Genomic DNA, 14,861 nt, shown 5'->3' with positions numbered 1-14,861 from the left:
ACTTTGGTTTCTACAGTGTGCCCATCTGTGTTACGTATGATGCACTGCCCTGGTTATTTTGCTAGTGGTGTGAAAAGATGCCATGACCAAGGTTCTTGAGTCAATTCCCAGTAGCCACATGGTGGTGCACAACCGCTACCTGCACAGATACACATGTAGGCAACACACACACACACACACACATACAAATTAAACATTTTAAATATATATATTAAGGAAGGATTGGATGCTTGGTTGTGAGGGCTGTGGTTTTCCTCTGATTGGAAGTACTAGAAACTAAATCCACAGCCTTGACAGGCTCAGCAGGCTCCCTGGCACTGAGCTAGCCTATCCTTGCCTGATTCTTACTTTTTGCTTTGAGACAGGCTGACCTTGAGCTCACAACTGTAGCCTAGGCAGGTCTAGAACTTGTGGTCCTCCTGTCTCACAACTGGCTAAAATACAGGGATTCCTTTTAAAGGGCAAAGTTATAAGAGCAGATGCTTGAGACTATGGCTTTATGACTCGCCAGTGTAAAGGAGAAAACACGCAGACAGACAAACACACTAACTGTGAATTGTCAGAATACTGTTAAAAAGTTGTTTGATTTCCTTTTTCTTCATCCACATTTCTAATTTTTCTAAAATAAGCAACCATTTTATTACCAAAAAAAAAATTTTTTTTTAATCTTAACAACTTAAGGACCCCGACTCAACATGCATAATGTCTTACACCTATGACCATAGAACACAGCCACAAAGAATGACTGCAAGTTCTAGGCCAGTCCGTGGTACTCAACAAAACCCTGTCTAAACCCATCAACAAACAACCAATAAATACTTCGATTTCTTTTTTTCTTTTTAATTAAAAAACGTAAAAACTATGACGGTATCATCATAGCTGTCACCTAGCCAGTTTAAATAAATTTGAGAAGGTCTCAAAAGAGATTTTACAACAGTCAACAATTAAAGCAGTAAATTAACCCCAAGAGGGCATAAACATCCCCCCCCCCAGCTTAGCCTGAAACAAAGGGCTCCTCAGCACACAGCAGGGGGACCGGCCTTGCTTTGTTCTGCTGTGAGCTGTGGGCCAGCTAATATGTTTTTATTACACACATAGATTATTCTGTTTTAAGCCACTCCCGCTACTCAGCTTTCCCCTCCCCCCCCCCTTGGGACCAGGCAGGCCGCCACACCACACCACACACACACACACACACACACACACACACACACACACACACACACAATCAAATTAAAGCAGGAAGTAGAGGAAAACTAAGGAAGATACCCACAGCATATGGGGAGTGTTGAACAGAGAGGGTAATGACCTAGGCAGGCCACCCAGAGTGTAGGAAGCAGACCCTCTGGGGCAATCCATTCATCTAGCGACTTCAATTTTAAATAAACGACATCCCAGATCTGTACTATCTCTGATGCTAACTGGTTAATAACAGCACTTCATTGCACATTCTTTCCTCACCACCTCTTCTTTCCTCACGTTTCTGGGCCTGGCAACCTTTCCTCCTTCGTTCTAAAATATTATCTTATTTAGGCTAACAACATGCTTAGTGGACGCATGAATGCTGCCACCATGTTACAGTGCTGAGCTCTTACTGACACAAGGGAATCCTTGCTCATAAATATTTATTCAGCCCCGTAAAAGGAGACAGAAGGGCTTGTTTTCACACAGGCATGCTCCAGTTAGCAAGTGGCAACATAGGAAACACCACACAGGGTTAGTTTCCTGGGCCTGGCTTAGTGCCTAAAGACACTTGAAAGGCAGTTGAAGGTATTTTTGAGATCCCTTGCAATACAAGAAAAGCTCGGTATCCAAAGTCTAAACAGAAAGCAGAAAAATAAAATAGTAGGACCTGGGCCACATACCACAAAGTACCAAAGAACATGATTGAAAATTGTTTGTTTTTAAAGCTTATAGGTGTGGTGGTGGCACGCACCTTTAATCCCAGCACTGGGGAGGCAGAGGCAAGCGGATCACTTTGAGTTCGAGGCCAGCCTAGTCTACAAAGTGAATCCAGAACAGCCAAGGCTACACAGAGAAACCCTGTCTTGAAAAACCTAAAAGAAAAAAATGAAAATCAGTAGCAAAAGATAGATTTGGGGCACCAAGAAACAAGAAAATCTAAGACCAATCTAAGAGAGTTCATGCAGGTCAAAAAAAAAAGGCAGTTAATCTCACAGATAAACTTCTGCTTGGTGATATTCTAAGGGACAAGTGTTAAGAAACTCCAAGTATATAAAATGCAAATGCAGACAGTTTCCAATCTAGATTATTTTTTGCAAAGTAAATAAGTAAATAAAAACAGAACTCCTGACAATTAAGGACTCAATCACAGTTTGCTACACTCTATCCCAGCCAACATGGTTTACTAGTGAACACCAGGTTTAAAATTGCACATCTCCCTCCCACTCCCTCCACAAGGAGCCAGGAGTCCCACCTGCACTGCCACTTCAAAGGTCCTTTACAGGTGAAGTCATCTGCCCCACCCAACACAGTCTTATCACCAAGAAACCTAAGTCAGAAGCACCAAAGGAGGAGGAGACCAAAAAAAAAGGAACTGGAAACAGAGGCTGGCAGCTGGCAGGAGCTGCACAGGCATCAACAAGCTGAGCTGAGTGCCAATCCAGTTCCCTAGGGACTGGCTGATGAGATGGCGGAAGACAATCTGTCACAGAGGTAAAGGGAATCTTAGCAGGAATAAGGCAGCTGGCCTTCCCCCAAGGACCCAGAGACCCCTGGCCACTCTTCAAGGGGACAGGGTAACAGAACTGAAAGCTATGATAACATGACAACTGAGCATCTCACACAGAGAAAAATCTGAATATTGGGAAGACTCACTTTACAAGTCCTAGAATTAGGAACTTAAAACAAGTCTCATATAGGCACACAGAGTACATTAGCCTGCTGGAATGCTGCAGTAACACCAGGTGACAGTGCTGGGCCAAAACACACAGTCCATTAAAACTCAGACACCTAAACCAAACAGCTCTTTAGCACCCTTGAAAATAGCAAGCAGTTAACTAAAAATATCAGTACATTAAACATGGTAAAGAACAGATTCATACACAAGCTGACACAGAGCACACAAAACAAACACACACATATGTACCCTGACACAGTCTGCATGAAAAGTTAGACAGAAAGGTGCTGGCTTATACAGGTGTCCTGGGTTTTCCAATACAAACTCCTAAGTCACTGGCCTACAAAAGACAAGTTACTTTGTTAACTTAGCCAAGATGTAACCCCCAAAAGCCAAAAGTCTAGACGTGTGTGTGTGTGTGTGTGTGTGTGTGTGTGTGTGTAGGTACATGAGTAACAAACTTACGAAGTATAACACATTGTATGTAAGGTTTATAAGCATACACACAGCGAGAGTGAACTTATCATGAGGGATAAGAGAAAGGACGGGTTACAAGGTTAAAAACAATTCTATTTTACAAATTAATCATAAGTAAAATACACAAAGCACATGTAAAATACAGTTCTATTCACTTTTGTTTAAAAAATAAAAATTAAAAACCTCATGCTTGAAACTCATACCAGAGGCAAACCCCGACGGCAAATAAGCAGAAAATGAGGTACAGTAACGCCTCGCAAAGCCACCTGGAAGCACTGGGTGTTTCCTGTAACATTCCTATACCTTTTTCAAGTCTGCCACCCATATCAATTCCATAGAAGAGCTCGCCAGTGTAGGCAATATTACAACAGAAAGCCATAGCCTGCTCTGGCCACGTTTCCATTATGATTCTATTCCGGTCAATTTCACTTAACTTGCTACCTTAGTAAATAAAAAGAAAGCCTTGGTGCAGAGAACCAAGGGTTCCCAGCTGTGAGATTCACCTGGCTGGTAACATAGCCCAGGCCACGAAAGCAACCCCCACCTCCCGCCCGGCCCAACCAAACCCACAGGCAGCACTCTACACTTTAAGAACTCCTAGTGTGGCAAATATGTACATCCAAACACTGTGGCCCCGGGCTCAAAGGCCACCAAGAATCCTAACTGGCAGGCAGGAAGTCTTCACAAGCCATGGTCCCATCGGAACGCCATCACTTCCAGGATCTGGCGGTGACCCCGAGGCCAGCGCGTTGCTTGGAGTGGCCCTCCCTGCGCGCATCCTAGCACCTCCGTCGGCTCTCGCCCTCTTCCCTCCCTGGCACACTCGCGCACACTCGCACGCGATCGCGCACTCTCGCTCGAGCACGCCGGGACACACTCACTCGCACTCGGGCGGCGCGGCCCCTCCTCCCGCTCCGCGCTCAGGAGTGGCTCCAGGGCTCGACCGCCGAAGCCTGCCGGGTCAGGGTCGCCCAGACGCCTCTCCGAGGCTCCGCACGACCGCCGGGACCCTGCCGCCACCTACCTTGCTCGCCGCGGTCCATGTCTGAGCCACCTCTCTCCCCGCGCTCCGCCCGCCGCGCTCCTCCGCGCCGCTCCGCGCAGTCCCCACCCCGGGCGTCGGCGCCGCCCTCCCGGGAGCCGGTCCTGGGCGTCACCAACCACCTGACCGCAACCTGTGCGCTCCGCCACGTCGGCGCGGGCGGTGGCGCCGGACTGGAGCGCAGAAGGTCCGAAATGTCCGGGGAGGGCTTGGAGGGGAAGAGGACACCGAGACTACGCAAGCAGCTGCGTGTGCCCGTGGCGTTTGCACTTCACCCGCAAGTTTGCGACAGGAAAGTTTCCTCCCAGGCTTCTGATTTAGCAACTGCCCCTTTCTCCGCCCCCTGTGCACCTGCTCGAGCGGGAAACACTGTTTGCATGGTGGAACAAGTCGCTGACTTAAATCAGTGTTCTTCAGCCATAGCCAGTCGTATTTGGCTCAGAATAAATTCTCACTCTTTTTGAAGTGATCTCTCTCTCTCTCTCTCTCTCTCTCTCTCTCTCTCTCTCTCTCTCTCTCTCTCTCTCTCTCTCTCTCGTGTGTGTGTGTGTGTGTGTGTGTGTGTGTGTGTGTGTTAAACATGAAGGTAAATTTGCCATGGAAGGAAATTCTATAATATATTGAAGAGGAGGAGGAGGAAGCCAGGTGCGGTGGCCCACACCTTTTATCCCAGCACTCAGGAGGTAGAAGCAAGCGGATCTTTTTGAGTTTGAGGCCAGCCTGGTCTGCAAAGAGAATCCAGGACAGCAAAGGCCGTTACACAGAGAAATCCGGACTCGAAAAACAATAAGAAGTACACGAATTTGAACTACATCTGTCTGGGAAGGCAGCTTAGAGGTAAAAGTGTAGGCCTAGCACATGCGAAGATGGTACATTTGAGAGAAGATGCAAGACGCTGTCTCAAGTAAAGAAAGCATGCCTTATCCGTTACCTCTTGAAGAGTTTTCGTACTACTTGACATATGTAAATTTTCTCCTTTTCCTTCCTTTCTGGGAACCCCATGTTGCACAACTGAAACACTACCCAGGCAGAGCCTTGTAGCTGGGATAGCTTTCCAGGCATGAGGGAAGTTTGCTAGATGGGGCTCAAAGAAACCATTTTTTTTTTTTTTTTTTTTTTAAAGACAGAGGTCTCTTCTTGGCGGTATGTAAAAAAAAAAAAAAATTTCAGCACTAGCGAAGCAGAAGAAGGAGGCCCACAAGTCTGGAGCCAACCTGGGCTACACAGTGCTACCATGAAGACAGACAGACAGGCAGACAGACAGACAGAGAATCTTAGTTTCTCCTTTACCCTTGTGCCAGTGCAGCAATGGACATGGTGCAAATATGAGGAAGGAAGCCAAGAATGGCTGACACAGACAAAAAAGCAGAAAGAATCTGCAGAGTAAAATAAATGGCTGTTTTGTAAAGCCATTAATATCTGGGTTCCTGTTACGTGGCTCAAGTGCAAGACGGATATATCAAGGCATTTTGCAACCAATCCTCTAAGCCTGGCATGGTGGCGCCCACCCACTGTCTCAGTATTCGGGAGATAGAGGCAGGAAGATTGGGAGGCAATGGTCACATTTGGAGAAAGAGTTAGAAGTCAGCCTGGGAGACACCCCCCCCCCCCCGCCTCAAAAACAGAGTCAAGGGGTCAGACATGTAGCTTAGTCGGTGGAGCGCTTGCCTACTGTGTGTGAAGCCCAGGGACTCCAGCTGTGCGGCTGCACACTGAGCCTCCACAGGATCTGACCATATTGCCTTAGGCTGCCCTATCTTGTTATCATCACCCTCACAAATAGCTGGGGCTACAGACATGAACTGCAGCATCCAGCCTGGTGCTTCCTACAAGCTAATCCATTAGTGAAATGTCTACAAGAAACAGCAGATTGTTTTCCTGAAACATCTGAAACAAGCACAAGTATTGAAGAGAATAGGGAAGAAGTTATAGCTAATAGTATGACTTACTTATATAGAATAAGTTTAGCGTACAGGAGGTACTAGGTTTGTTCCCCTGGCCCTGTTGCCAAATAAACTAAGTATGTATATAAGTGCAAATTTGGTACTCTGCCCTCATCATACATACCTAAAAGCATGTGAAAGCCAACAGCATTCACATGAAATTCACACAAGCATCTGGAAGCTTTCTGAAGTGACACCCCTAAAGTTTGGGGCAAGGGTACCAATAGAGGCCCTGGCTTTCTCTGGTTCTCTCCTTGTACCTGCATTAGACCATCTGTTAGCCCTTGACCACACTTCTAGCCAAGAGTGGCCATCAGAAAGCTTATCCTGGCCAAAAGCCCTGACAATGCAGGCAGGCCTGCCAAGGCAGGAGATTGCAGCGGTACATGCCCGTAGAGGGCATAGACAGGTCTGTAGCGAGGGTACAGTATGACTAGGGGGATCTCTTTGTAATGAGTCCTCCTTGTCACAAAGAGAGGACTGGTAGTCATTTTCTAAAGCCAGGAGCTGGTGCTGTGGCCTCCCAGGAGCCTGGGCCTAGAGTTACCAGACTGAAAAAAAAAAAAAAAAAAAAAAAAAATGGTACCTAGTTCAATTTGAATTTTAAATAAACAACAAGTTTGTTTGTTTTAGTGTTAGTTTATACCCCATAATATTTGTGATTTATTTTACTGAAAAATTTTGTTCATTATTCACCTCAAAATTTTAGACATTCTATACGTTTGTCTTCTAGGTGTGACAACCCAAGGCAGTTCTGACCTGCTGACTAAAAGCACATTGGAGCACAGTTTGGAAGTCACCGTCATTCAAGAGAAAGACTGACCATCCCTACATGGACTGTGAAAGTTCAAGGGGCAGAGAGGCTAAGAGGTCCAAGGTCAGCACTGGACAGAAATCTATTTAATGTAATAGATTTCTATCACATTATTTAATGTAACATAATTAACACTGAATTGCTTAAGACAATGTTATAGTATTGTCTTATACCCTCACAGGTGTGTAAAAAACTGTGCAGATGGGATGAAGTTAAAAGTGAACAGAAATGAGCACTGGCAGGAAAGAGAAACTAGCACTAGTGGGAGGTTGGCGTACAACCGATCTCACGCCACTGATCTGGGCTATGTTAAGAAAAGCCATAGACCACTTAGCCCCCTCCCCCACGTATGTTCTTAAGCCCCCTCTGAAGTCTAGGTATTTATCAAGCTACACTGTGAGAGCTGGCCAGGGAGGGAGGCACAGCCCATTTTCTCCCGAGCATCCACCATTGCTGTTGTCAGGTGCCGTCCTGAAGACGACCCAGAAGTATAAATATCATCACTATTTTAGAATCAATGATAATATAATTAACAATATTTCTTCTTCCTTTTTCAGGTCTTTGGCAATGAATCCAGGATGCTGCTCATGCTAGGCAAAGGGACAGAGCAAGAGAGCTACACTCCCGCACCAGGGATTCAAGTCAGTGACTTAGGGACCACTTTGCTTTTGTAAGTATCAGGGCTCAGTTTGCAGTAGGCTAGGACCACACCACACGTGCAGGCACAGTGCTGACCAGCCCAGCCTATGCCACTGCTCCGTGGCAATGCTGCAAGGCCAGCTCTGTAGCTGAGTCAGCACTAAGTGCCCCACCTCCCCACCCACTTCCCCACCCCCCACCCTCCCCACTACCCCACCCCCACCCCCGACTTAAACCATTGCTATCCTAAGCCTCCCACGGAAACTTCTCTGGTTCATTCTCCAAATCTCTAAAATCTGTGCTTATGCTTTATGATAAAAAACATCAAGTCCCAGAAAGGAGTATTGAAAATGTATCTATTGACATAAAACTTTACATACCATAAAATTCACTCTTTGAAAAGTGTGATGATTTTACGTTATCTGTCCATGCTTGCTCCTCCCCCGTGCTACTAAAATTACAGTAAGGCGATAAAACCTCAAGGACAAAGAGAGTGAGCAAGGCTATGTAATGATAATTGATCTCACAGAGCTGAGCAAGCCAAACGCTAAACTGGCCGTGGAGAATGCCACGAGAATGCATGAGAATTTCCAAAAATCTCAAGACTTACCATCAGGAGCTTGTGGGTTAAAAAAAAAGGGGGGGGGTGTTCAAAAGAGAAGGATAAAACCAGGTATGGTGCATGCCTGTAGTCTCAGCACTCAAGAGGGAGAAGCAAGAGGGGAGTTCCAAGCCAGCCTAGGCTACATGAGGCTGTCTCAAGAACAGAAACAGCCCAAGGATGAAGGAAGAAAGCAGTTCTCTCCCCCCCCCCCCCCCGCCTCCCTGCCTCCCTCCCTTGTGAACACACACACAGAGCACGTGCGCGCGCGCACACACACGCGCACACACACACACAGAGAGAGACAGAGAGAATAAAGAACCCAAAGAGTTTGTGATGGTGAGTAAGAATGGCCCTCATAGACTCATATATTGAAATGATTGGTCTCTAGTTAGTGGATTTGTTTGGGAAGGATTAGGAGGTGTGGCCTTGTTAGGGAAGGTGTATCACTGGTGGGAAGGGGTGCGGGTTGCAGGGAGGGGCAAAGGTTGGGCTGTGAGGTTTCAAAAGCCCACCTGAGGCCCAGCCTCCCTCCAGATCAGATGTAAGCTCTCAGCTACTGCTCAGGTGTCTTGCCTCCCACCTGCCACCGTGCTCCCCACGGTGATGACTGTAGACTAACCCTCTGAAACTGAGGCCAGCCCCCAACTAAATGCTTCTTTTTGTAAGTCACCTTAGCTATGGTATCTCTTCACAGCGACAGAACAGTAGCTGAAGCGACTGGGTTTCTCTGAAGAAGAAAGCTGGGCAATCCCTTCCCTGCAGCAAACACAGAAATTCATGAGCAACAGATGTTGCAGGTGCTGAGATTCCCAGCGTTCTCTGCTTGGTTGTCAAAACATGAAGAACCGTGTAGTCCCTGAAAAAGGAGAACCGAAGGAAGAGTACATCACTCAGGGTTCAGGCAACCCAAGGCAGGAAGGAAAAAAAGAGTTTGAAGAGTTTAATGCAGAGTAACCAGGCCTGTCAGCTCTCAGGCCCGTGGTCTGTGAGTCCCATCCACGAAGCCTAGAAGAGTCATCTGCCTTTTAATAGCCAGTATCAGCAGCCATGAACTAACAAACAATTAAATTGAAGATAATGATAGAAATTACAATTAAAAAAAAAATAGCTCACAGGGGAAGAAAGCTATACAAAATGAAGTAAATATATGGACTTTTAAAGTTGTTGTTGTTGGGCTGGAGAGATGGCTCAGAGGTTAAGAGCGCTGTCTGCTCTACCAGAGGTCCTGAGTTCAATTTCCAGCAACCACATGGTGGCTCGTGACTGTCTATAAAGTGATCTGATGCCCTCTTCTGGTATGCAGATAGAGTACTCATATACATAAACAAACAAACAAATATAAACTTGCCATTGGTACAGTCAAGATGGCAAAACAACCTTCGGTTGGTATGTGGCTCAGTGGTTGTATGTGTGCACAGAATGGATGCACAAAATAATGAAACAAAGAGATTAGAAAACATAGGAGGAAGCCAGCGGTGGTGGCACGCGCCTTTAATCCCAGCACTTGGGAGGCAGAGGCAGGTGGATTGCTATGAGTTTGAGGCCAGCCTGGTCTACAAAGCGAGTTCAGGACAGCCAAGGCTACACAGGGAAACCCTGTCTTGAAAAAAAAGAGAGAGAGAGAGTAATAAATAGCTGTTCAGTTATTGTGCTGTGAAGCTTGTTATTAAACAAATGTAAATGAGTCTCAATTATTTGTATGATAGCTGGGCTAAGAGAGAAACTGAAAAACAAACTGTTTTATAAAGATAACATTGGCTGGAGAGATGGCTCAGTGCTTAAGAGCACTGACTGTTCTTCCAGAGGTTCTGAGTTCAATTCCCCAATCACAACCATCTATAATGTGATCTGATGCCCTCTTCTGGCCTGCAGGTGTACAAGCAGGCAGAGCACTGTATACATAATAAATAAGTAAGTAACATTAACAGGTACATATTTCAACCTACTATATAAAGTAAATTTCCAAGAGATGAGACAAAAAAAATAGCACTGAAAATAGAGAAGAAAATTACAAGACTGATCCAAGAAGTGGAATATCAAAAAATAATTCAAGGAAGGGAGTAGGAGGAGACACACAGAAGGAATCTTCAGTAAGCTCACTCAGGACACTGGAGGACAGAATTTCCAAATGAGAGCATTCATTGAGCACCCAGACTGAGGTAAACAGCTGTGAAACTCAGGACAATGGAAACAAAGATCCTACAGTGTTAGAGATGAGGGGGTGACACACAGACAGTCACCCCAGCTCTTGGGAAATGGATGTAAGGGGATCAAGAGCCAGAAAATGAGAAGAAGAAGCCAGAAGATTAAAGCAGATTGCTGAGTTAGTTTGAGGCCAAGCAGAGCAATTCCAGATTGAGAGAGAAGCTAAATTAAATAAATTAACTGGGAGAAGAGTTTGAGCCAGAACAGCTGAGTTGAGCCAGGCAGCCAGAACTCAGAAAGAACAAGTAATGGTGAGCTTTTAAAGCAGTAAGTCTAGGTTAGATTGTATGCAGGCTAGAAGCTTCTAGGACGAGGTCTAGGTTAGCAGGAGGCAGTAGCCTCCCAGACAACAAGTGAGCCAGGAGAATAAGTTACTTTTACAGAGGAGAGCTCCCAGTTTCTGAGGATGGAAGTGGGGTGAGGGAGGGAAGGGGACCAGGAGGAGACGAGGGAGAGAGTTAAATCAGGATATAAGTGAATAAATGTAAAATAAAAATAAATAAACAAAAAAGTCATTCTCAGCCATACAGTGAATTCAGGGCCAGCCTAGGCTACATGAGACCCAAGATGAGAAGCTGAGAGAGAGATAAGACATAGCAATGTACATCTGTAATCCCAACTCTTGAGAAGCTGAGGGCAAAGAATGGCCTCAAGTTCAAGGCCAGCCTGGGCTACATAGCAAATTTCAGGACAGCTAAGACCAACAAAAAAACAAAACAAGCAATTTTAGTTAATTTTTTTTAACTAAGGGGAAAAAGTGAGTGAAATACTCAAATTAAGTCTCTTTCTTCCACAGGGGTCTTAGAATCATTCTCAGGAATCCTACTTATCAATCACCGGCTCCCTGGCACCTCTCCATGCTCTCTATCTTGGTCTCTAGAGGTCTTTATCTTACACACTGGTAAGCCCTAGGGTCACCTGGGTTTCTGTCCACTCTCCTGGTCCCCAGCTCGCCTTTCTGAGAATGAAATACACAGGGTTAATTAAATTGGTGCATCTAGAGTTATCTATAGTTATACCACGAGCTAGAGAAGATATACTGTCCAAAAAAATTTTTTTAAATATTTTCTTAAAAAAAATATTTTCTTATGTATACTATGCCATAGTAAAAAGTGTCCCCTGATATTTGCCCTTTAGTCACTTTAGTTCGTCATTATAACTAGCACTTGACTATTTCAAAGAGAAAGAGGGAAAAAATGGTGGAAACATTTGAAAAGTTGTTAAGTGCTGTAGTCACACAGTCATGCATGTTTTCTTCAGGCAGATTTTTGTGTGAGTGATGGAACCTCAAAGTTCCCCCCTTGCAATATGGTGTGTGTGTAGGGGGAGGATTTTTGTTTTTCCCTAAGGAAAAGAATGCAAGAAATACGAGAACTTTGACTTGACAGATGTGATGAGAAAGTGACCATCATATGGTTCTCACATGCATAAATATTTAATTCCTGAGATGAGCAGGGTTGCCTAGGAATCTCTTGTGAGATGTACATCGGTGTATAAGAGATTACTGGCTTGTGTAATAGGGGTCTAGCCTGCAAAGCAAAGACAGTAGGATGAGGCAGAAAGAGGAACAACTGTGACAGGCAATAGAAAAGCCTCATGCTCTTCCACCAGGAACTGGGGAGCTAGGATACCCTTCAGAGTTAGTATACCCTGAAGCAAGAGTCCAGACTTGCACCCCAGTGCTGACTCATCCTAGGAAGCATGGTCCCCTCAGGAAGTGATCTTGGGTAAGGTGGCTCTCTGTGGTTGAGAACAGATCTCAAAAGCGGAAATTTGCTGAGGGCCATCAGCTGGTAACTTTCCCGGGCCTGGAGGAGGAAGACAGATTCTAGTGACATGACACTGCACTCTGAAATCATAACATTTGATTGAGGCTGTAAATTATTAATATATGCCTTAACCGGACTAAGCAGGGTTGAGGGGGGATTTAAGGAACCCAAAATAAAAAATAGTTGTTAAAAATACCTCAACAAGAGCTGGAAAAATGGCCCAGAGGTTAAGAGCACTGTCTGCTCTTCTAAAGGTCCTGGGTTCAATCCCCGGCAACCACATGGTGGCTCACAAACATCTGTAACGCGATCTGGTGCCCTCTTCTGGCATGCAGGCTTACATGCAAACAAAACACTATATACATAATAAGTAAATCTTAAAAAAAAAAAAAAACTCACCCAGCAGTGGTGGTGCCCGCCTTTAATCCCAGCATTTGGGAGACAGAGGCAGGTGGTTCTCTGTGAGTTCAAGGCCAACCTGGTCTACACAAGTAAGTTCCAGGACAGCCAGAGCTGTTACACAGAGAAACACTGTCTGGAAAAACCAAACTAAACCAAACCAAAACAAAACTCAACAAACTTATCTTATAAGGAAATTGGAGTTGAGAATGCAGAGACGGGCTACAGTAGGGCTCAGTGGTAGAGCATGCTCCTAGCATGTGTGGAGTGAGACCCTCCATCTTAGCAAGGAGAATGGGGGAGGGGAGGAAGATAGGCTATTCCCATCAGCAGGTACTAGGGAGTGCACCCAGAACCTACTCAGAGAGTTGGAAATAATATGACACCATTGCTAAGACCTTTTCAGAGAAGCTTCATGTGTGTGTATGTTGTGTGTATGTTTGTGTGTAGACAGTGACTCTCTATTTAGTCCTGGCTGTCCTGGAATTTCCTATGTAGACCAGGATGGCTTCAAACTCACAGAGATCCACTTGTCTCTGCCTCCTGAGTGCCAGGATTGAGCGTGCACCTTCTAAATTTTTAGCCTAGCTTTCCTTCTCAAGAAAAGAAAACAGCTAAGCCACTTCCTGGACGTTGTCCTGAAGCTGCAGATGCACGCTGGGAGCCCAGTCCTCCCTCCACTCATGTGTCAAACAAAACAAAAGCAAAGGCTCTTCAAGAGTGTCTCTTCCCCTCACTTAGGTTTCCTCTTCTTTCCTCCCCAGGGAAACACCACCCCCACAAAAGCTTTCAGAGGAATCGACTGATACAGACAGGATTTGTGGGTGCTGATCCTGAGCCAGGAGAAATTCCCCTCTGCTCTCCTCAGCAAGCCATCTGAGGCCTCCACTTAGCCAAGGAACTCAGGGAAATCCTATTTGTTGCCCTATAGAACTGTCTAAAAATATATGTTTCCTACAGCTTTCAATGTTCTTCAAATTCTGTGCTAAATAAACCGAGAATCCATACCTTATCATAGTCAATACGAGTGAACATACATTCTAATGCCTTGACTGCCCCACAACTCTGGGAGCCAGCCTGCTATCATGCAAATGAGGACAGTAAAACACAGACTTCTATTTTTAGATTAATTGCTTTTACATGTATGAGATTTTGCCTGCATGTATGACTATACCATGTGTGTGCCTGGTGCCTGAGGAAGTCAGAAGATGGCATGAGATCTCCTGGATCTGGAGTAATGCATGGTTGTGCACCATGATGGGCATTCTGGGAATTTAGCCTGAGTTCTCGGAAGGAACAGGTGCCTTTAACCACTGAGCCATCTCCACAGCCCCAACAAAAACTTTTTTTTTTTTTTTTTTTCAGAAAAATACTGGCCAGGTATGGTAGCACACACCTGTAAACCCAGCACTTGAGAAGGCAGAGGTAGGAGGATCTCTGAGTTCGAGGCCAGCCTGGTCTACAAATCAAGTCCAGGACAGCCAAGGCTACACAGAGAAACCCTGTCTCGAAAAAAGAAAAACAGGAAAGACACCAAAAATCACATAGTGTGGTGGTTTGAATAAGAATGCCCCCCCCACGGGTTCATGTATCTGAATGCATAGTGTGAGATTGGAGGAGGTGGCCTTTTGAACAAAGTGTGTCACTGAGGGTGGGCTTTCAAGTTTCAGAAGCCCAAGCCAGGCTCGGTGTTCTCTCTCTTCCTGCTGCCTGCAGATCTGGATACAGAAGTCTCAGCTTCTCCTCCAGCACCAAGTCTGTCTGCATGCTGCCAAGCTCCCTGCCGTGACGATAATGAACTAAACCGTCATAACTATAAGCCAGCCCCAGTTAAATGCTTTCTCTTCTTAGAGTTGCCTTGGTCATGGTGTCTCTTCATAGTAGTGAACATGTGGGACTTGTGGACTGTGCCTCCAGGGGAACTGGCATGGGACTAGGAAGACAGAGCATGTTCAAACCCCAGGAATCGCAAATTTGAGATTTAAAATCTCATCCTGAGAACAGAACAAGCTCTCTCCTTGTTTCTGTGTCTGCCTCAGGAGCACGGGACACAACCCCCAGGTGGCTAACAGTCACATGAGCTTGTCTCCAGTTCTTTCCCTATGTAAA

General features: G+C 45.5%; 1 protein-coding gene across 3 annotated transcripts in view; it reads right to left on the bottom strand.

The window, feature by feature from the left end:
- Positions 1 to 5,334, bottom strand: part of Tpd52 (tumor protein D52) — an 84,825-nt gene extending 79,491 nt beyond the window's left edge. The window contains exon 1 of one of the 3 annotated variants that reach the window (XM_051158354.1): positions 5,311 to 5,334. Coding sequence is in view for 2 of the 3 variants with exons in the window: in XM_051158339.1 (XP_051014296.1) it covers positions 4,002 to 4,029 (28 nt within the window). In the remaining variant the exon portion in view is untranslated. Of the gene's footprint in view, positions 1 to 4,001; positions 4,139 to 4,361; positions 4,434 to 5,310 lie in introns of those variants that run through there. The other 2 variants (XM_051158346.1, XM_051158339.1) reach the window with 2 other exon arrangements.
- Between the last annotated feature and the right edge of the window lie 9,527 nt (positions 5,335 to 14,861).

This window comes from Acomys russatus, chromosome 2 (genome assembly GCF_903995435.1).
Source record: "Acomys russatus chromosome 2, mAcoRus1.1, whole genome shotgun sequence".
Classification (NCBI taxonomy): domain Eukaryota; kingdom Metazoa; phylum Chordata; class Mammalia; order Rodentia; family Muridae; genus Acomys; species Acomys russatus.
The sequence above is the reverse complement of the archived record's forward strand: the minus strand, read 5'-3'. Positions and strand labels throughout refer to the sequence as shown.